The 22,506-nt window shown below is 36.2% G+C and overlaps 2 protein-coding genes across 7 annotated transcripts in view; one reads left to right on the top strand and one right to left on the bottom strand.

The window, feature by feature from the left end:
- The window catches only part of rnf207a (ring finger protein 207a), a 32,041-nt gene that overhangs the window by 8,083 nt on the left and 1,452 nt on the right, over positions 1 to 22,506 (bottom strand). For 2 of the 6 annotated variants that reach the window (XM_048172010.1, XM_048172006.1), the window contains exons 2-12: positions 14,597 to 14,797; positions 9,239 to 9,365; positions 9,001 to 9,145; positions 8,577 to 8,658; positions 8,417 to 8,492; positions 7,583 to 7,708; positions 7,290 to 7,336; positions 6,720 to 6,792; positions 4,816 to 4,884; positions 3,877 to 3,945; positions 3,699 to 3,805 (exon numbers count right to left, since the gene is read on the bottom strand). In XM_048172010.1, the coding sequence (XP_048027967.1) occupies positions 3,699 to 3,805; positions 3,877 to 3,945; positions 4,816 to 4,884; positions 6,720 to 6,792; positions 7,290 to 7,336; positions 7,583 to 7,708; positions 8,417 to 8,492; positions 8,577 to 8,658; positions 9,001 to 9,145; positions 9,239 to 9,365; positions 14,597 to 14,787 (1,112 nt within the window). In that variant the 5' untranslated portion in view covers positions 14,788 to 14,797. Of the gene's footprint in view, positions 1 to 3,698; positions 3,806 to 3,876; positions 3,946 to 4,815; positions 4,885 to 6,719; positions 6,793 to 7,289; positions 7,337 to 7,582; positions 7,709 to 8,416; positions 8,493 to 8,576; positions 8,659 to 9,000; positions 9,146 to 9,238; positions 9,366 to 14,596; positions 14,798 to 15,633; positions 15,807 to 22,506 lie in introns of those variants that run through there. The other 4 variants (XM_048172008.1, XM_048172009.1, XM_048172011.1 and 1 more) reach the window with 4 other exon arrangements.
- rpl22 (ribosomal protein L22) lies at positions 16,499 to 22,371 on the top strand. The gene is made up of 4 exons (XM_048172013.1): positions 16,499 to 16,595; positions 17,228 to 17,332; positions 17,619 to 17,743; positions 22,180 to 22,371. The coding sequence occupies exons 1-4, from the start codon at positions 16,584 to 16,586 to the stop codon at positions 22,322 to 22,324; spliced, it is 387 nt and encodes a 128-aa protein (XP_048027970.1). The 5' UTR covers positions 16,499 to 16,583; the 3' UTR covers positions 22,325 to 22,371.

Genomic DNA, 22,506 nt, shown 5'->3' with positions numbered 1-22,506 from the left:
CAAATACATTGGAACACAACCATTATTTTATCAACTGTTTACATTCACTTAAGACAAACTCGACCGTGTTTATGTGAATACTTGCCAGGACGTGCATTCTAACATATTTTTGACAATTCAAGTGCAATAATCCGCAAAAGAGAACGGAATTTGCGATCACATTCTGTGCGCGTGCTTCAGGTCTGAGACAGCGCGAGTAGCACATTGAGTCATTAGTTGAGACTTATTGCGCTTAACTCTTTTTAACATCAAACACGTCCCGCTCTTTATTTTCTCTTTGTTGCTCTAAGGTGTCAATAACTTTAATCTGTCATGTGCTGCATGGATATATTTACTCACTGCAGGGAGAGAATGTAGAGCTCTCTATTTTTTTTAATAGCAGGGTATTGATACCTTTCTACTACTGGTATATCATGCAACACAAACAAACAAACAAACAAATATATATATATATATAAAACCAAAAATAATATTTCCATTCTGATATTTTGTTCAAAATTAACATCAAGTATTAGGACACTTTTTGTAAAACTAAAAGGTCTGAGAAAAAGTCATCATTCATATACTAATGTCCAAACTCAGAACTAGATTTAAAAAGGTAGAACTGCACAGCTAACATTTATCCGTCCTAAAAATAACTGCTGCACTATTCAGATATACAGGAATATATGAAAACACTAAGCACATATTCCCACAACAAGCTCCTACAGTTTCTTAGAAAAGTGCTTATAAAAACTCCATATAGTTCTCTTCATAGCAACATGGCTTTAACCCAACCCCAAATTATGCAATGAGATCTGAGGTGGATTCGGAGAATAGGAATTTAGGATCTCATCCCTTTCTTTTCGTAAGCTCTGTTCATATAGGTTTGCACTGATACCAGCACATGTTCACTTCTGCTGCACTAATCTTACTGCAAGCTAAAGAGCCAAACTGATCTGGAAACAGTACTCATATACAGAGCTAATAAGGCTCTGAAGTGGTCAGTCAGTGGCATAACTCTCTGAGCCCTTCTCCTGGAATGAGAGCTTTCCAGGAAGTCAGGCTCCTGTCTCCCTGTGCTTCATGTTGTCACCTCAGCTCCTGGCACCTCACAGACACAGAACTATAACAGGACAGTTGCCACCTGGTGCATTGTTAGGGAGGGTTACATAAACGTTTTTCTGTTTAGGAGATTAATAACCGGCTGAGAAAGCACCAGTGTAATGCCAGTGTCTCTTTCCTGTTGTCTGTAGTCAGCTCTGAGTCATTAGACAGAATTCAGACAATCTGAGCAGTCCAAATGCATAAAAATGGCATATCAGTGCATTATTAAAAATAATAATGAAAACATTTGATTGTGATAAAACTTTGAGGTTGGTGAGATTTGAGATTTGGTGAGACAGAACTATATTTATTTGATCATATGGTAAAAACAAACAGACAAAATAACTATTTTCTATTTCAATATATTTTAAATGTAATATATTCCTGTGATGGCAAAGCTGAATTTTCAGCATCATTACTCCAGTCTTCGGTGTCACATGATCCTTCAGAAATAATTCTAATATGCTGATTTAGTGCTCAAGAAACATTTCTTATTATTATAATCAAAGTTGTGCTTGTTATTATTTTAGTGGAAACGATGATATATTTTAAATAGAAATGGTTTGTATAATTATAAATGTCTTTGTTGTCACTTTTGATTAATTTAATGACTCCTTGCTTAATAAAAGTATTAGTTTATATACAGTATCTCACAGAAGTGAGTACACCCCTCACATTTTTGTAAATATTTTATTATATCTTTTCATGTGACAACACTGAAAAAAAAAAAGACACTTTGCTACGATGTAAAGTAGTGAGTGTGCAGCTTGTATAACAGTGTAAATTTGCTGTCCCCTCAAAATAACTCAACATACAGCCATTAATGTCTAAACCGCTGACCACAAAAGTGAGTACACCCCTAAGTGAAAATGACCAAATTGGGCCCAATTAGCCATTTTCTCTCCCCGGTGTCATGTGACTTGTTAGTGTTACAAGGTCTCAGGTGTGAATGGGGAGCAGGTGTGTTAAATTTGGTGTTATCGCTCTCACTCTCTCATACTGGTCACTGGAAGTTCAACATGGCACCTCATGGCAAAGAACTCTCTGAGGATCTGAAAAAAAGAATTGTTGCTCTACATAAAGATGACATAGGCTATAAGAAGATTGCCAATACCCTGAAACTGAGCTGCAGCACGGTGGCCAAGACCATACAGCGGTTTAACAGGACAGGTTCCACTCAGAACAGGCCTCGCTATGGTCGACCAAAGAAGTTGTGTGCACGTACTCAGCGTCATATCCAGAGATTGTGTTTGGGAAATAGATGTATGAGTGCTGCCAGCATTGCTGCAGAGGTTGAAGGGGTGGGGGGTCAGCCTGTCAGTGCTCAGACCATACGCCGCACACTGCATCAAATTGGTCTGCATGGCTGTCGTCCCAGAAGGAAGCCTCTTCTAAAGATGATGCACAAGAAAGCCCGCAAACAGTTTGCTGAAGACAAGTGGACTAAGGACATGGATTACTGGAACCATGTCCTGTGGTCTGATGAGACCAAGATAAACTTATTTGGTTCAGATGGTGTCAAGTGTGTGTGGCGACAACCAGATGAGGAGTACAAAGACAAGTGTGTCTTGCCTACAGTCAAGCATGGTGGTGGGAGTGTCATGGTCTGGGGCTGCATGAGTGCTGCCGGCACTGGGGAGCTACAGTTCATTGAGGGAACCGTGAATGAGCATGATCCCTTCCCTTCGGAGACTGGGCCGCAGGGCAGTATTCCAACATGATAACGACCCCAAACACACCTCCAAGACGACCACTGCCTTGCTAAAGAAGCTGAGGGTAAAGGTGATGGACTGGCCAAGCATGTCTCCAGACCTAAACCCTATTGAGCATCTGTGGGGCATCCAGAATGTGGAGGAGCGCAAGGTCTCTAACATCCACCAGCTCCGTGATGTCGTCATGGAGGAGTGGAAGAGGACTCCAGTGGCACCCTGTGAAGCTCTGGTGAACTCCATGCCCAAGAGGGTTAAGGCAGTGCTGGAAAATAATGGTGGCCACACAAAATATTGACACTTTGGGCCCAATTTGGATATTTTCACTTAGGGGTGTACTCACTTTTGTGGACAGCGGTTTAGACATTAATGGCTGTGTGTTGAGTTATTTTGAAGGGACAGCAAATTTACACTGTTATACAAACTGTACACTCACATTGTAGCAAAGTGCCATTTCTTCTGTGTTGTCACATGAAAAGATATAATGAAATATTTACAAAAATGTGAGGGGTGTACTCTCTTCTGAGATTCTGTATATATAAAAAAACTTTCTGACCCCAAACTTTTGAACGGTAGTGTATATATCATATGATTAGATATTTACATTATTATCTTGTTTACATTAAAATGGACTCCACCTACCTAAAAAAAAAAACTTCTGTTCTATTTGTTTAATTTTTACATTTATTGGGGAAACATTTTGCAGTTTGGATTTTTACAGTGTGGCCTTTATTACTGCTCTAGTTATATCACAACATGATTATAAAAAATGAGATCAGATATATTTGCATGTCTTTTAATCTCACCAACATACATAGTCACAGTCAGTCCAAGGCCAAACAAACACAGAGGTTGAATAACAGCACTGCAATATACCGGTAATATTTACTGAAAACTGCTCACCTGTAACTCAAGGCAGTTCCTCCAGTCACAGAGCCAGGTCTCCACTGGCCCAGCAACAGAAGAGGCTCCAGACAGCGGGCAAACTCAGCATGGTAGTCTGTGTTTATCTATAGGGTTGATACTTTGTTAGTGTCAGAGTTATACACAAAGGCCAGCAAATGTTTGGTCTTCAGCTCACCTTGCTACTTTGGACAGGGCGGAACTTGTGAGGTAGCTTTACAATGCTACACAGTCTCTCCATCAACTGCTGTCAAGGGTCATAGGGCATGAATTAAATTTATTTATTTTTTTTCTTTGAGACATTATTCAAAGTGCCCCTATTATGCTTTTTCAGATATTACCTTTCATGAAATGTATAATATAACTGTAAAAGGTCTGCAAAGTTTCAAAGATTAAAGTGCACGATAAATGGAGTCATTGTCTCCCAAAAGAAAGAAAGAACGCCTGAAACGAGTCATCAGTAAATCTTACTTCCTGCACAAACCTACATAGGTTTGTAACAAATTTGCATAATGCTGGCCTGTGGTCTTCATTGGCTGCCTGCGAACAGTGTCTACTTCGACCCGCCCTCAAACAATGTAGTTGTAGCTGAGGCCTTGAAGAGTTTGGTTCTTGTTGTCAACATTCTGTTTTGACATTGTCTTGTTCTGTGCTGTGAAAAAGCAAATCCACTTTGCATGCATTTTCAAAGGAAGAAGACTCAAGCTTGAATTGATAGGGTAAAACTGACGCCATTGTTACATGTTATGTCACTGTTTATACAAGTTCTGAGGAAGCCTCCGGAGCTGAAATTCACATGAGATAATGGACGTTTGGTGTCTGATATGTGCTGTAAGTGCTAGACCAGTCACAACAGACTGGGCCATCTGACCAATCAAAGCAGATTAGGCTCTCGGAAAGGAGGTGTTTAGGGAAACCGAATCCTTGATCAAACTGTTTCAGACACTGTGAGAAAAAAGGTGATACTGCAATGTATATGATGAGAAAATGAAAGTGTTTTTTGAGCTTTGATGCTTGTAAAACTATTGTAGGAGACCTCCAAAACAAAATTAGAAACCTTTAAGATAGCACAATAGGGGCACGTTAAAAGTAATGCATAAAGGATAAATCTACTTACATATCCCATATCTAAGAACTCGTACTTATTGGCTGAGCCGAGAAATGCGGAGCAGGTGACCAGGTGCACCTGGAAATAGAGATAAGATATAAAGCAGGGTATCTGCAGAGCTTTTAAAATCAAATGTAAGACATTTAAGACCTGCACATATAAAATTAATATCCAATGTCCACACAAAACAAAACCATACTATCTTAAAATAAATCATGTATCTCAGATTATTTTACTTAATTAAACATGATGTGGCATACATTTAACTGCAGACCAGGGTAACTGTGAGTTTAAATACTGAAGACGTGTTTTATTCAGTATACATATCTACTGAAATTGGTTTACTAATATATCAATACATACAAATTAGAGTTTGATCAATATTGGTTTTTGCTGATACGATAATAATGTGTTTAAAAAGGCAATGCATTGTGCGGATAGTAAAAAACATATATACAGCATATATATATATATATATATATATATATATATATAACAGCTATAATGAACGTTAAATAATGTTTTTTTCCTTCCATCCTCCAGAGAGAATCCACAAGAGTTTATTTTGAATTAAATGCAGTTATTGTCTAAGCAAAATACCAATAATATCCAGAGGAAAATATATTTTTGCATAAAGCGGGACTTTTAATTATAAACAAGCCCGTACACTGTAAAAAATGACCGTGATTTTAACAGTAAAAGACTGTAAAAATGCTGCGGTGAAAAACTGTCAGTTGGTTTACAGAAAGTTTCCGTACTATATACGGTGAATAACTGTAATAGATCTAACGGTACATTTAATGTAATTTTACGGTAAAATACCATTAAATTCACAGTTTTTGGAAGTGAAAAATAACAATTCATTGTAAAATTTACAGTGAAAAAAAGTAAATTGACATTCCCACAATTCCCTGCGTGACACTTCACATTTGATATATTTTCGTTGAAATAACTGTTTCTTCTTAGTTTTTCTAATTTTTTTTCTAATCAGTTATGTACATTAGGGTTTTATGTTACATCTAATGTTGTTAAATTAATGTTCATTGCATTTTTAAAATTTCATGCATGTTACCATGATGGTGTTTAGTGTGTGAGTGAATGACACTGTGTGCACCTTCTATATATTAGTATTGTCCTCCTCAGCTTGTGGAAAAGCTGCTTGTGATGAACTTTGATTCATCATGTGACTCTTATCACCACTGTGTTTGGTGACTGTCAGTGTATTATAAAGGTACAAAACAGATATTAGTACTTCATTAGGTTGGTAAATTAACATTATATCAGTTAATGAAATATGTTATTTTACCGTAAATTTAACAGATTTTTTTTTTATGTTGCTACTGTATTTTTTACGGTAAAGTTCTGGCAACCACAGCTGCCGGTTTTTTACTGTAAATTTTACTGGGATTTTTTTTAGGCTGAAGGCTTGAAACGTCTATGCTTTACTACTTTGTTTTAAAAGGATGAGTGAGATCAAATATGCACTCTTGCAATGTACAACATATTACAATATAAACACCACAAAGTAAACATTTATCAACAGTAAATCAGAAGCAATCACTTGCAATCACATAAGTGGGTGGTATTAATTGATTGCAGACTACTCTGAAACTGTGAGCCTGTAGATCCTGCAACAATGCTGTTTTTTTTTTTTTTTTTTACTTTCAACATGCAACGCTCATGATAATTTAATTAAATCATCAGCCTTTTCAAGTTTAATCACACTAGCCTGCATCATGACTTTTTCCATCCCCAAATTTAAGACCTCTTAAAATAATAAAGACTTTTTATATACCATTAAAGATATTTAAGACTTTGTATGACATTAAATTTGTCATATGGTTTGTGAACAACATGAGGGTGAGTAAATTTAAAGAATTTAAAAGTTTGGCTGAACTATTCTTTCAAAATACCTGAAGAGTTGGCAGGAGGGTGGACAAGTTAGAAAGTTGTTCCCTTAGTGCCTTCTCCTTCTCTTCATGTTGACTGTTGAAAATGTAGGTTAAAAACATATTACTTTGTCAAACCTAAGAAAAAGTCATGTCAGCAAGACACAAAAAATTACTTTGAAACTACTTAATTTTTTTCAGATTACCCTCTGGGCCAATGTATACACAATGCATAGACTTTTCCAAATAAAATACACTGTATATTTCCAAAAAACACCCCAATTTTAACATTTCGTCCTTGGTTTTCCCTTGTGTGTCCCCGAAATAAAAACACACGCATGCTGAGTCCTAGATTGCAGCTTGACATAAATAGCTTAATTCCTGGAAGACATCAAGCCAGCTTCCAGGCAATGATGGGAAGGGGATGGAGAAAAAAACTCTTAACAAATAACAGGACTCATGAAACGCAACCCAAGCCACTGCTGTTCCAACATTGACCATCACACCACAACTCTGTGCTCTGCCAAAGTCATGTGGATAAACTGTCACAGATAGACAATTTAGACTTACCGGATCTGTTCAGACAATATTTACCTTTCAGCAGCTTTTAAGAGGGCCTTTTTTCTCTCTGCGAGTTTTTCCTGGGAAGAAAAGAACAGATTTTACTTTTGGACTAAATACTATTTGTATTTTCAACAACATTCAATTTTCAGTGATGCAGAATTGAGCACATATTTAGCCTGTTTAACTCAAATTACATTATCCTTAAATTATGTGATTTGAGTCACAGATGATCTTTGTCCAAGAATTCATCTCTGATACTCACAAAGCTGCTCATTATTCTGGTCTGTGGTCTCAGTGTGCCCCCTTCTGGTGTCTTTCCTCACCTGAATATTGTTGAACTGTGTACAGATAGCACTTTCCTCCTCTTCTGCATGTGTCCGCACTTCACCCAGCATGGCCTTCAGCAATACGATGGCCTCTCGCACTGATACCTGCAGCTCCTTTACTGCCTTCAGGGGAAAACAGGTCAGTACAAGATGCATCCACTTGTCTGTACTCTGCAATGAGGTTCAGTTGTACTTTTTGACCCAGATGGCCAACAGCTTTTAGAAATGTACAGTTATTCACCTTAGGAACCTTCGGCTCTTTTCTAAATCTAACACATTATATTCTCCTTGATACACATTCATTCATGTTTAAAAGTTTGAGGTTGGTAACATTTTTTTGTTTTTTTTATGTTTCTCTAACGCTCACCAAGACTGCATTTATTTGATCCGAAACATAGAAAATTAGTATCACTGTGACATATTACAATTTAAAATTATTGTTTATTTTAATATTTATATATTCTAAATATAATTAGTTCCTGTAATTGCAAAGCTGAGTGTCACATTATGCTTCAGAAATCTTTCTAATACGCTGATATGGTGCTCAAGAAACATTTTAATTAAAAGTAGCAATACATTTTTTAAGATTTTTTGATGAATAGAAAGTTCAAAAGAACAGCATTTATTTAATTTTGTAACATTGACATTGTAACAAAATCTTACTGACTCCAAACTGAATGTTTATTAATAATGAATGTAATATTCACTGTACATGTGTACAGATGTACTTAATATTAGGCATATATCATTTTCTGTTAATACTTTAATAATTATAAAATTCTTGGCAGTTTCTGGAATTAAACACTCCCTACTAACTTTTTACTTACTCACCAGAACAGCTTGATCCAGTATTTCACATCCCTGCCCATATGCAGTCTCAATGTCAATGCAGTGGGTACGATTCTCACTGTATCATGAAATTAAATATTATTTGTCAGATTCATGTAATTTAAATTATAAACATTTGTAATTCAGATTGCAACAGACTTACATTGGCATGTCTCTGAAACACTTGATGCACAGCATGGACTTTTTCTCTGTCGAAAACATGATGTACATCTCTTCATGGAGCGCTGATAAGGAAATGCCATACTTCAGAATTTAGTCTAATATTACACATTAATGATATATGCATCATTTAATGCATTCCTTTAGTTTTGAGGATAATAATGGGAATGAAATGATACTGTTAATCTAATAATTATGTTTATGTTATTGCTGAAAACTGATAAAGGGCCGATAAATGGTTTAAAAAAAGATTAACTTTAAGTGGCAGTTAAGTAGATGATGGCAAAGGTAATCTAAATGTAAAAAATGAAACATACACCATTAAATATCCACAATCTGATACCTGGTACTAATAAATTGTGCATTCCTAGATAGTTATTCGATGAAGGATGATGGAATAAACTCACAGCACTTGCGGTGCCACTCTTTGGTGCGTTTGGCCAGGGACACAATATCATGCTGGGAAAACATCCTGGCTTTGTGTGTGAGCTCTCTGCACTCTCCACACAGTGGCTGACTGCAGGTGTTACAGTAATACATTGCTCCAGCGTCCTGTGCACATATACACATGCACATTCATTTCAAACAGATGTGCTGTTACTGCAGATGCATCAAAATAAACAATTGCATGTATTATTCAGGTACCTGCGCTTTGCATTTCATATCACAGTTAGCACACTGTACTACATTGTCTGTAGAATTATCCACCAGGAACCTCAGCAAACGGTCCTCTGGGGGAAGTGCATTTGTGCCCATCACGACTGAGGGGTATCTGTAAGAGACATGTAAAGGGATTTTGGTTACACTTCATTTTAAGGTGTCAGTATTACAGTGTAATTATACATTTAAGTACTGAGTAATAATAATTAACGACATGTATTTACTAAAGAGTTAGGGTTAGGGTGGGGGTTTGGTTTAGGGTTAATTGTATGTAATTATGCATATAGTTACAGTAACTACATGTGTAACAATGACACTGTTTATCTGCATGAACTCCATAAGCTTGTGTAAAATCTGATGATCATGCTTTGAGAATCTTTGGTTCATAAACTTTACGTTTCAAAGTTCTAAAACTTCTTAGGGCAAAATAAAAAAAACAAAACAAAAAAAACAAATATGTTCAATGTGTTCTCAGACTTTTGGACAACACTGACACAAATATGTACATCCTGCCCCTCCGCCAGTCTCCACATTTATCTTGTTTCATTATAACCAGCTTTTCTGTGCCACTAATAGCATCAAAGTGGTGAATTCCTAGATTACACTGCATGAGGGAGTGTGTGGTACTGCAAAGTACAAAAGCTTCATTATCTGCAACTCTTAAGTGGCAAAGCAAGATCCCACACTCACACTAATCTGAGAACGATTACACTCACACAAACAAATAGCCTACTAGAATCTAAGCAAATAAAAAAGTTCTACAGTTTGGAAAAGTACACCATTTCTATTATGTTAGGCTGTGGTAATGGACTGAACTGCTGAATGGAGCACTGCTTTTACCCACTGAACCACAGACTGCTGGCACCAGTACACAGGTCTTGTAAAGCCAGGCTACTTAGGCGCCACAAATTCAAGTTTGCAGTGGGAAACAATGGATAAATATAGCAGGGAAAAGCTTTGCTGCTGTGTCATTAGATACTTGGTGCTCAAAACATGGCTAGAGTTACAACAAGGATCAGCACATATCATTGAGACCTGCTATAGTAGGAAACAAACCCAAGATATAACAAACTCAAAATACCTTAAGTTCAGTTTACACTTTTAGTGGTCAATAATTATGGCTTTTATTAGCTGATGTTGGTCTCTAGAGAACAGGATGCCAGATGGCCGATATAATGTTGAACCGTTCAAAAGTTTTTATATCAAATAAATGCTGTTTTTTAATCCTGATAAAAGTCACTTTAATTTTCTCATAATATACAGTACAGTCCAAAAGTTTGGAACCACTAAGATTTTTAATGTTTTTAAAAGAAGTTTCGTCTGCTCACCAAGGCTACATTTATTTAATTAAAAATACAGTAAAAAACAGTAATATTGTGAAATATTATTACAATTTAAAATAACTGTGTACTATTTAAATATATTTGACAAAGTAATTTATTCCTGTGATGGCAAAGCTGAATTTTCAGCATCGTTACTCCAGTCTTCAGTGTCACATGATCCTTCAGAAATCATTCTAATATGCTGATTTGCTGCTCAATAAACATTTATGATTATTTTCAATGCTGAAAACAGTTGTGTACTTTTTTTTTCAGGATTCCTTGATGAATAGAAAGTTCAAAAGAACAGCATTTATCTGAAATACAAAGCTTCTGTAGCATTATACACTACCGTTCAAAAGTTTGGGGTCAGTAAGAATTTTTATTTTTATTTTTTTGAAAAGAAATTAAAGAAATGAATACTTTTATTCAGCAAGGATGCATTAAATGAATCAAAAGTGGCAGTAAAGACATTTATAATGTTACAAAAGATTAGATTCAGATAAACACTGTTCTTTTGAACTTTCTATTCATCAAATAATCCTGAAAAAAAATATTGTACACAAATATTTTGTACAATTGTACACATTAAATGTTTCTTGAGCAGCAGATCAGCATATTAGAATGATTTTTGAAGGATCATGTGACACTGAAGACTGGAGTAATGATGCTGAAAATTCAGCTTTGCCATCACAGGAATAAATTACTTTGTGAAATATATTCAAATAGAAAACAGTTATTTTAAATTGTAATAATATTTCACAATATTACTGTTTTTACTGTATTTTTAATTAAATAAATGTAGCCTTGGTGAGCAGACGAAACTTCTTTTAAAAACATTAAAAATCTTAGTGGTTCCAAACTTTTGGACTGTACTGTACATTGCACATCACCTAATTTCTAGAGTCTGATAACGGTTCCTTTGAAGATTCAAGGTGCGTCGCAATTCGCGTACTTGTGCACTATTCTTTGACGTTTTCAAGTACAAATAGTGCGAGTAGTGCATTCGCACAGAAAATTCCAAAAAGAAAAAGTGCACTTTAAATACCCGGATGATGCACTAAATTAATGGAAAAAACAAAGTGTAGAATGTTGGACACTTCATGCACCCAACTGTCCCAGCTTTAATTAACTTGCGGAGTGGGGATCACACTCTGATGTTAAATGACAAATTAACCTTATAAAATTCACACACTACACAGATAGTGCATAAGTGCATAGTGTATAGTGCGTCATTTGGGGTGCAACTTTAGTCTCTCTAAACCCCTCCTTTCTGTGAGCCTATACTCTGCTCTGATTGGTCAGATGGCTCAGTCTGTTCTGATTGCCTATCTCTTACAGCGCGTGTGTTGGAAACGAAACACCTATTACCATATCTGAATTTCAGCTCTGGAGGCTTCCTCAGCACTTGTATACAGAGTGATATGAACAGTAACAATGCCATTTTTCCCCCCATATCAATCCCAGTGCAAGTCCTCATCATTTGGAAGTGCATGCAAAGTGGATTTGCAGCGCTGAAAACAGCATCTCTTCCCAAACTCTTCCAGGCCTCAGCTACAACATTACTTGTTACATTGTTACTTAGGTATGTAACAAGAAAGTGAGACAGGAATTTCTGATGACTCATTTTGGCAGTTTAGAACCTTTCTTTTAGGAGACAACTTTAAAAAAAAGCGTAATAGGGGCTTTTAAAATTGTAAATTTTATTGTTTGATCAAATAAATGCAGCTTTGGTGAGCAAAATAAACTTTCAAAAATGTGAAATAACCTTTGGAAACCCAAACTTTTTAACTAAACAAATTTAATGATAGGAAGAAAAAAAATTACATAAACACCCATTTTACACAATATTATTTTAGAATTCACTATAAAAATTTTAATTTTATAAAATGTTCACTATCCAAATGACTGTTGGTAGATTTTGGAATTGCCTCATAAAATGTCCAAATAGTGTCATTAATTGCCGGCAGATATATCATTTCTGTCATGACAACTCTCGTTGAGTGTTTGTGGATATGACAATGTTGATATATTTGGTCTTGGCGGAATAGATCTGCTACGCTGCTGCTGGTGTTATTTCTGCTGCTGTTGATTATTGCTGCTGCAGAGCAAGTACGAGACTTGTTACTGCCAATACTTACACGACACGCTGCTGTGAGCAAGTAAGACATGCTGCTGCTGTACAAAATAGCATACTTGAATTACCCGTAGCAGATCTATACAGGTGAAGCTAGGGAAGGTGGAAGGTTTCTGAAATTGTGCTGCAGCTGCTACAGCAAATGCTGAACGAGTATTTGAAGGCTGAGCAGCAAGCTCATTGGCTACTGATACAGCAAGAACTAATCAGCTGTGCACTATAGAATGATGTGATGGCAAGCAGCCTGAGTTAAAGGTGCTAAAGAGGATGTTTTGTTTTATACATTTTTGCAATATTACTTGAAACTGTCTTTACTAACTGATAAAAGACTATTTATTAGGTGCACTGAAAGGAATAATATTAATATACATCATCTATGCACGAGGTAGGGCCTTAAAAACATCAGCCAATCGTTTACGTGATCATCGCGTAAACGATTGGCCCTCTGGCTTGTCAATCACTGCCATGATGTTCCTTGTGCGAGACGCTTGTTCCTTGTTGAGCGCTCCAGTAACTTTCCACACTCTACAGGCGCCGCATGCAATGTTTTTGTCAGGAGACAGGAGTAACAACTGCAGATTATGAGTTACCTGCAGTGAGTCCGACATAATGAATCCACTAACACGACACAGCGAATGCCGGTGGTAAACACTTGTGTTCCAATACTCGTGTACGAGTTTTGGGAGGCGTTCCCTCGAAATGAGCTGTGAAGGAGGGGGGTTGTTCTTACGCATGCGCTCATTTCAAAAACTCCCTAACAGTCTTTGGTTTCTCAGTCGACGAAAAGATCCTCTTTAGCACCTTTAAGGACCTATCAGCCTGCGGCGCCATCTAGAGTTTCATAACAGAACTTTGTATATATCACTAATTAGTCTCAGTATTAGTCTCTTTTGATTTGCCCTGCACATTGTAAAGAAAAGCATAAAAATAGCAGATCTCTGAGTCACCTTTAAACAAGATAAAATAGGTCAGCACCAGATTGTGTGTAATTGCTATAAGCTGTGGGATCAATGCGTCGTCAAGCACCTTTGCCAAGATGCTTGTGTGAGGATCTTTTGTCAAATGACAATGCTGTGATGTGATTGGAGTGCCCACCATGTGGAGTGCTTGTTGTGGTGCTAAAATCAGAATGCTGGGGTCGTACTGCAGCTGTCCCGACAGCAACAGCCCTGTGCTGCTCCAAACCGGACCTTACTGGCCTGGAAGAATGATGTTTCTTTGTTGCATGTTGCATGAATTTGAGCTTGAAATTTAATTCAAGACCAAGAAATGATCGCAACAGAACATAATGAGACTTTATAAGATTAAGTTATTATAGATGAACAAAGAGAAACATGAAATGTGAAAAAAAAGATGAATTGAAAATGATGAAATGCAGCATCATACAATGAGAGGAACATTTGTTAGTCATCAAAACCTTGGACAGCTCTTTAAAACAGAGGACTTGACTGTTATATATACAAGAGTGTAATGAGTGGGTGGGCAGTTCAAGAAAGATTACAGGAATCCAGATTTGGCAAAGATTCGTTTTGGAATTAACACAAGCTCCAGCTTGAAGTAAACTAGAATAAGTGGAGATCCAGATGTAACTTGGCTTCAGTTTGCATTGGCTGGTTCTGTCATGATTTCCATTTCCTCACCCCCCAAATTCCTTGAGGTAAAGGTTTCTATAGTGTACTTGGATCTCAATAAAGCAATCGGACTTGGAGTTTCAGTATATACACTGTCCACCTATGGGTGACTTTTTTAATTTTTAGTAGCATTTATCAAACAAGAACATCAGAACAAGAATTTATCAGAACAAATGTTCACATGGAGCAAATACTTTCACTATTTTCATTATCAATATGTGTCTTTTACCTCCACATATGCAATATTTGTGCTTACCCACAGAGGGGGCAATTGAGGTGATTGTCATTGGCCCTGCCACGCAGACAACTGGCACAGAAGATGTGGTAGCAGTCCAGAAGACATGGTTGGTGGTATTGCTCATGACACAGGTGACAGACGAGTGGATGGAGCCTGTAATAGTCTGGATCCCACAGGTCATCGTACGAGAAGATGATTCCTCCTGCCATCTATAAAAAACTGCAAATAAGTATTTGAGATAGTTTGAAATGGATAAATATTTTTTTCAAACTAATTATTATAACATTATATTAATAATAATAATATGTGACCCTGGACCACAAAACCAGTCATAAGTCGCACGGGTATATTTGTAGCAATAGCCAACAATATATTATATGGGTCATTTTTATTTTATGCCAAAAATCATTAGGATATTAAATAAAGACCATGTTCCATGAAGATATTTTGTAAATTTCCTACCGTAAATATATATAAAAAATATTTTTGTGAGTGGATATGCGTTGCTAAAGGCTTCATTTGGACAACTTTAAATGCGATTTTCTCAACATTTTGATTTCTTTGCACCCTCAGATTCCAGATTTTCAAATAGTTGTATCTTGAACAAATATTGCCCTAGCCTAACAAACCATACATCAATGGAAAGCTTATTTAGTCAGCTTTCAGATGATGTATATACATCTGAATTTCAAAAAACCCTTATGACTGGTTTTGTGGTCCATGGTCACATATAACATTAGAATCTTGTTCTTTTGACAAGTTGGAAATAAAGACAACAAGACAAAAGGAAAATATTCATAAATAAAATCGCATTTATAAAATGAACAAAAAAGTAAATTCAGTAACATGCAGTCAAATCAATACAGAAGTGCTCTGACATACTATATTCACTTTTAAATATAGTGAATTATATATGTATAGATAAATCAGTCAATCTATAAATAGTGCTATAAATCTTCATATAAATCCTTTTTTTCTTATTAATTTACTTCAAAATTGGTCTTATAGAAGCAAAACAGTTCACTAATACTATATGCAATTCAAAAAAGCCTTACCTGATTTTAAAAACAAAAAACAATGCTGTCCAATATTAGTTTGCATATTTGTCATTCCAAACATATTGCAATTTTGATAGTGGCATTATGGAGTCCATAATGTGGCCAACAAGACAAATCTCTGTATTATGTCTCCCTGAGTGGCTTGAGTGCATGTGAAGACAGTTCTCACTTCCTCTTCACAAGCAAAACACAGCCGCCTACGCAGTAAATTTGGCTTGTGTCAGGAGGGGCCAGTGGGTTAACACTATGGTCCTGACCACTATCTACAGCCAGAATGACAGTAATGCTGGGACTCTTCAACAGGAGCCTGATGCCAAGCAGCTGACTATGATGGAGGGGAGGGGAACTGAATGAGGGGGTTGCCAAAGCAAAGGTAAAGCTGAACTGCAGTCTGACAGTATGAGAAACAAGAGCCTGTGTACGTTATTAGGAAGGCAGCAAATATAATAATACTTTTATTTGTGCAATGGGATATCAACAGTCTCTTAAGCTATTGTTCTACTATTATGAAAGGTTTAATAGCATACATTCATACAGAGCAAGAGAAAGCGAGAGAGAATAAAAATGAGTAATATATGTAAATTATATATCTAATTTATAATAACTATATATGTATAAGCAAATTATATATGTATATCAAATTAAATATATTTCAAAGCTTTCCAATACGTGAATTAGTGATCTCAGTGACATGTAAAAAGATTAAAACATGTTAAAAGAGGTTGTCTTGATGCACTATTTTCAGAGTTTTACTACCCAAAAACATAATTTAGACAAGGCATTGGGTAGATACCATTCAATAAAATGGCTATTATCATGATCTAGTGACTGTACTAATCAATCTCCGAATAACGGATTCTATCGATTATGTCTGGAATAGATTATAACGGGAAGCCTTCAATGCGCATGCGCTCCCTCTCCTCTCCCTTTCTGCCAAACCGTCGGCCATGGCCCCGATTGTGAGTACGAGCAAGTTTCTGAAAAACGACAAAATACATTATGTCATGCCCCTCTAGGCTCGCAGAAACCAGTGCATATTAAAGCCGAACCATAGAGCGTCTGAGTAACTTGATTAACGAAAGAATGTGTGCATCAGTGTTGTTTTTAAAAGCGTTTGTTTACCGGAGGTCTGAAATGAGGCCTGCTCGTGAGCAACCACGTTGTAGCATCCAACAGTTAGCGGAGGAGCGTTTCTCTTAGAACCGACACAGCATAATTACTATAATACTGAGTGTTTGCTGCAATACTGATATGTATTGAAAATGTAGACAGTTTAAATTTTGTATTTTGTTTTTAAAGCGGTTTCGTCACCAAAGAATTGAAACCACGAAGCTAACTTTGATATATGGCTGCGTTGAAGTTTTAATTTCACATTTATCCCAACGTTTTTAAAGACTTTTCGTTATGTCTTTAAAATATGTGCACCCGTAGATCGTTGTCATATATGCTGTCAGATTCCCGTTTCGCCAGAACTCCTTTTAATGAATGATCGTAGAAACATACTTTTAACATTAATTCAGCTCTCCATTCTTTTTAATGTAAGCACTGATCTTTATTGATTACATTCTGTGTATCTGATTGTGTCTTTCAGAAAAAGCAGGTGACCAAGGGTGGGAAGAAGAAAAAGCAGGTCCTGAAGTTCACCCTGGACTGCACCCATCCTGTGGAGGATGGCATCATGGATGCTGCTAACTTTGTAAGTGTACACACTTTTTCCTGATGCATGGCGCACACAAAACTGGTTATCTCCAATCAGATTACCTGACTGAAAAGCCATTTTGGGTGTTGTGTATTTTTTTAAAGTCGCATGAAACGAAAATTCATTTCATCTACTTTTAAATGCATGTTATAGATCTTAATGCAAATATTTCATTCTTGTTTCATTCATGTTTGTGCAGCTGTGATAAATGTGGGAAAGGGTTGATGGCTTGCAGTTGTATTTCTATATGATCTAATAGGCATGTCTGCGTGTTTCTCTTTAGGAACAGTTCCTTCAGGAGCGCATCAAAGTGAATGGTAAAGCTGGTAACTTGGGTGGTGGCGTGGTCTCCATCGAAAGGAGCAAGAGCAAAATCACAGTGACATCAGAGGTCCCCTTCTCTAAAAGGTAAGTCTGAGATTAGAGATTCACTTTCCTGAAGTTGAATGCTTATGAAGGGCTGATAACTATTAGCTTATTGCTGTTATTACTCTGTGACCATTATGTTGAAAATTGAGATCAGTTAAAATTAAAATATGTAAAAGTAGTCATTAAAATAATGGAACTGAGAAATTCTGTATATGCCTTACCAAATACCAAATGGCAAAAGAGAACATTTGTGCACTTTATAAGGTCTTTTGCCATTATCAATCAATTGCTGTTATTTCCAGTTGGAGATTTCACCTAACACTTTACAGTAAGGTTTAATTTGTTAATTTAGTTAATATGAACTAACAATTAACAGTACTTATACATAATATATTAATCTTAGTTTAAATTAATCTCAACATTTACTAAGACATTTTTAAAATCAAAAGTTGTATCTGTTAGGATGAGTTAAAGGGTTAGTTCACCCCAAAATAAAATGTCATTAATTACTTGCCCTTATGTCGTTCCAAAACCATAAGACCTTTGTTCATCTTTGGAACACAAATTAAGATATTTTTGATGAAATCCGAGAGCTTTCTGGCCTCCGATAGACTGCAACACAATCACCATTTTCAAGGCCCTTTAAGGTAGGAAAGACATCTTTAAAATAATCTGTGACTACAGTGGTTCAACCCAAAAATGAACATAATGTAATTTATTACTCACCCTCATGTCATTCTACACCCGTTAGACCTTCGTTCATCTTCGGAACACAAATTAAGATATTTTTGATGAAATCCAATGGCTCAGTGAGGCCTCTATTGAGAGAAAAGCCACTGAGCCTCTCAAGGTCTAAAAACATTTAAACAGTTCATGTGAGTTCAGTGGTTTTACCTTAATAATACAAAGTGATTAGAGTACTTGTTGTACGCCAAAAAAAAAAACAATCATGACTTTTCAACTATCTCATGATAGGCGATTTCAAAACACTGCTTCATGAAGCTTCTGAGCTTTACGAATCTTTTGTTTCAAATTAGTGATTCGGATCTCCTGTCAAACGGCTAAACTGCTGAAACACGTGACTTTGGCGCTCCGAACCACTGAATCGATTCGTAAAGCTCCAAAGCAGTGTTTTGAAATCGGCCATCACTAGATATTGTTGAAGTTTGTTTTTTTTTTTCTTTTTTCTGGCGTACAAAAAGTATTCTCATCGCTTTATACACATGCAGCGCTTCTGGGTTCTACATCAGAACGCGGACTCTGTATTGGCTCACGCTGTACACATGAGCAGCATGACATAGAACACTTTGTTTTTTGGGCACCAAAAGTATTTTTGTCGCTTCACAACATTAAGGTTGAACCACTGTAGTCATGTTGACTTTTAACGATATCTTTAGTGCTTTTCTGGGCCTTGACAGTGGTAATAACATTGCAAAAACATCTTAATTTGTGTTAACGGTATGGTTTTCAAAAACTTGAACTTTAACCTTTTTCTCATAAATTGGAAAACGCCATTGGCATGCAAATGAATGGCAAAAACACATAGCCTAAGTTTTCAGTTTAGGAAAACGCATAAGTCATCCGTTGGATAAACTGTGTGTAAACTGCCCCTTAGTCATCAAAAATGGAAGGGAATTTTTTTTCCTCTATAAATCAGTCTTGCAAACTCTGCGCTGTAGCTAACTTGCAAGTGTTGCCATTGACTAACAGCCCACATATTTTGCAAACTGAAAGTGTTGTGTACTGCCAATTCAGTCATTGATTTGAGATGTTTTAGATTCATCCTTATCTGTAATGATAAACTGAAGTATTGTGCTTGCAAACATGTACTACTTGTATTATATATAGACTATAATCATTCATTTCTTTTGATGTGACTGCATGCTGAATTCCAGCTTTTCAGAAGAGCTGTTCTATTATTAAATGCATAAAAAAGCAGCCCATACTGTAGCTGTAATGTCAGCTTTATTATTGTTAGTGTGTTAGATATATCAAAATCATTTTGAGTTACTGTGGTGTCTTGCCCATAAAGGTTTCTCATATTTTTCTACTTTTATTTTGCAGTAGCATAGATGTTAATTGTTGAATAGGTGGATTTATTATTTGTGTAATATCTGTTATTGCACTTATGGTGTGACATTTCGTGCAAACTTTTTATGAGGCGTTACATTAGGGATGCACCAATATGAAAATTTTGGCCGATATTGAAAATTTCTTTATATTTGAAAGCCGATAAATCTAAATCCAAATGTTGATGTAATTTTTTTTAAGCCCAATTTCAAAAACAAAAAGCTCACATTAAACGCCATGTCCAAAACACTTCAGCATATACAGTACAGTGGCCTATAGTTTGAACCACTGTAATATTTCCTTTAACTTTTTCTATTAATTTTACACTCCTATGGCCAACTTAATAATAATGGATATGATCCCAATAATGGAATGATTTTAATTAAACCATATTGTTGAAAGTGAGACGAGAAATAAAACTAATTATTAATAATGTACCAACTTTTTGGAAGAAACATCTTTAATATTACTGTTTTAAATACCTACATTTCTGTTTGAGCTTAATGAACACCAGTAAACTGAAGCGCTTTTTTAGCGGGTTAATTAACTCAACAAAACGCATCATATGAGATTAATCAGATATTTATTCAACAAACAAATGACAACTTCTGCACAAATATCTGCACAAAGAGACGCAAATGCAAGTGAACTTGAACCAAGTTGCGTGCTAGTCAGAATGTTTGTAACTTCTGTTGTGAATGCACTTTTCCTGTAACAACGCACTAAAAGGCAACTAAACCCAAACATTTAACTTTTTTTTATATACCAATAGTGTTCTCATTATGTCATGTATTGGACAGTCCCAATCATAGTTATTAAAGTGGTGCGTCGCTGTTTGAGCTGCATGCGCTAAAGTGCTAAACTGAAGCGCTTTACTACCACGCTAATTAACCAAAGCATATACAGAAAATAACCCAATGTTGCAATTTACAATGGCACAAAAGGCTGCGAATGCACAAGTGAACTTGACTCTGCTAGTCATGAAGGTGCAAGTCTGCTGTGGATGTAGACTGGGTAAACCTAGCCTGATCTGCCGGCGATTTGATTTCGCCCGGCAACTCCGTCTGGAAACCCGTACATTCATTTCTACTGCTTCTGTTACACTTTTGCGGGAACCAATCACAGACTGGCTTATCCACCTTGCTCGCTATTGGCGGGTATAACACGATGATAGAGAAGCGACGGCAAGCACGACCGTCAATCCAATTCCTTTTAACCTCTCGACGATGCTGAATGACTTTAGTTTAGCAAACAAATTGCTCGAGTGGGTGTAAATACCACTCACTTTCATGTTTTTTTTTTTTTTTTTTTTTTTTTTTTGCACAACCTGAAAAAAATCGCTCAATGCCATTGCTGCTTCTGCAAACTGCTGATCAATGCTACAAACCAATACAAACTAAACCTGTCTGGAGTTTTCGCGTCGCTCTGCAAAGTACGTCACCCGGATCGTTGATCTGATTGGTTGAAGGACTATCCAATTGCGTGAATAATGCTCGTTGCTCACGCCTCTTGTGCAGTAGAAAATACATACAGACTCCCCAGACCAATGTTCAATTTTAAATTGAGCTTGGTCTGGTGATAGCCAGACAAATGTGGATGTGCTTATCCGTAACAATGCGGGCGCACAAAGAATTCTCAACATTTATTTACAGTAGTGTTCTATAATTTTATGTAGCCTATATGACAGACTTGTGCTGCACTTAACTGTATTTTCCTTATTAGAAGTGATTCCAATCATATTTCAAGCAACTCAAAACTATCCTGGTGAACAATGCACATCTGCAGTGTCTCAGATACATTTTTATCAGCCTATATATATATATATATATATATATATATATATATATATATATATATATATATATATATATATATATATATATATATAATATATATATACACACACACTAATTTTCTTATCAGTCTGATAACCATAACATTAAAAATGAACATATAATCGACCAATATGGTGGCCGATATATCACGCATCCCAACATTACGTTTTAAATGTATTGCTGCTGCTTTTGTAATATTGCATTCATTTCTTTTTAGTAAGTATTGTGGCATGTACAGCTTCTCAAATATTTGTCTGAGAAGCAAGATCTGATCAATTAAGATCTTTTTGATTACCAAAGTGATTACTTTGTTTTGCCCAGTAAACCAAATGGTGTGAATACAAATCAGTTACTTATAAAACCTATATCTATATTTATAAATGGTGACTTTTAGTATTACAAAATTTCAAACTATATATGCAGGGTTCCAATTTTTTTCTGCCATTTGTGGTTGAGAACTTGCACAGTGGAAGAGGCTGTGTTCTCAGACCTTTTTATAGTGTTTGTCCATATTATCATTTGAAACTGAGTGTTATTTGTGACTGATCATACTTTATATGTTGTCTTCAGGTACCTGAAGTATCTTACCAAGAAGTACCTGAAGAAGAACAACCTGCGTGACTGGCTGCGTGTAGTAGCGAACACCAAGGAGAGCTATGAACTACGCTACTTCCAGATAAATCAAGATGAGGAGGAGGAAGATGACGAAGATTAAATCCATGCCACTCTTTTGTAAATTCAATAAATTTTCAAAAGAAATCAGTTTCTTTGTTTCTGGTGTGGTCTTTTCAGTATGTTCAAAACATTGTGCCTTTTTCTCTGAGGGTACAAAAGTGCTGGAAAAATCCATTTGATTTATAATTATGCATTTTCATTCTATTTTTATAGCAACAGAAG

This window comes from Megalobrama amblycephala, linkage group LG21 (genome assembly GCF_018812025.1).
Source record: "Megalobrama amblycephala isolate DHTTF-2021 linkage group LG21, ASM1881202v1, whole genome shotgun sequence".
NCBI classification, from domain to species: domain Eukaryota; kingdom Metazoa; phylum Chordata; class Actinopteri; order Cypriniformes; family Xenocyprididae; genus Megalobrama; species Megalobrama amblycephala.
The sequence above is the reverse complement of the archived record's forward strand: the minus strand, read 5'-3'. Positions and strand labels throughout refer to the sequence as shown.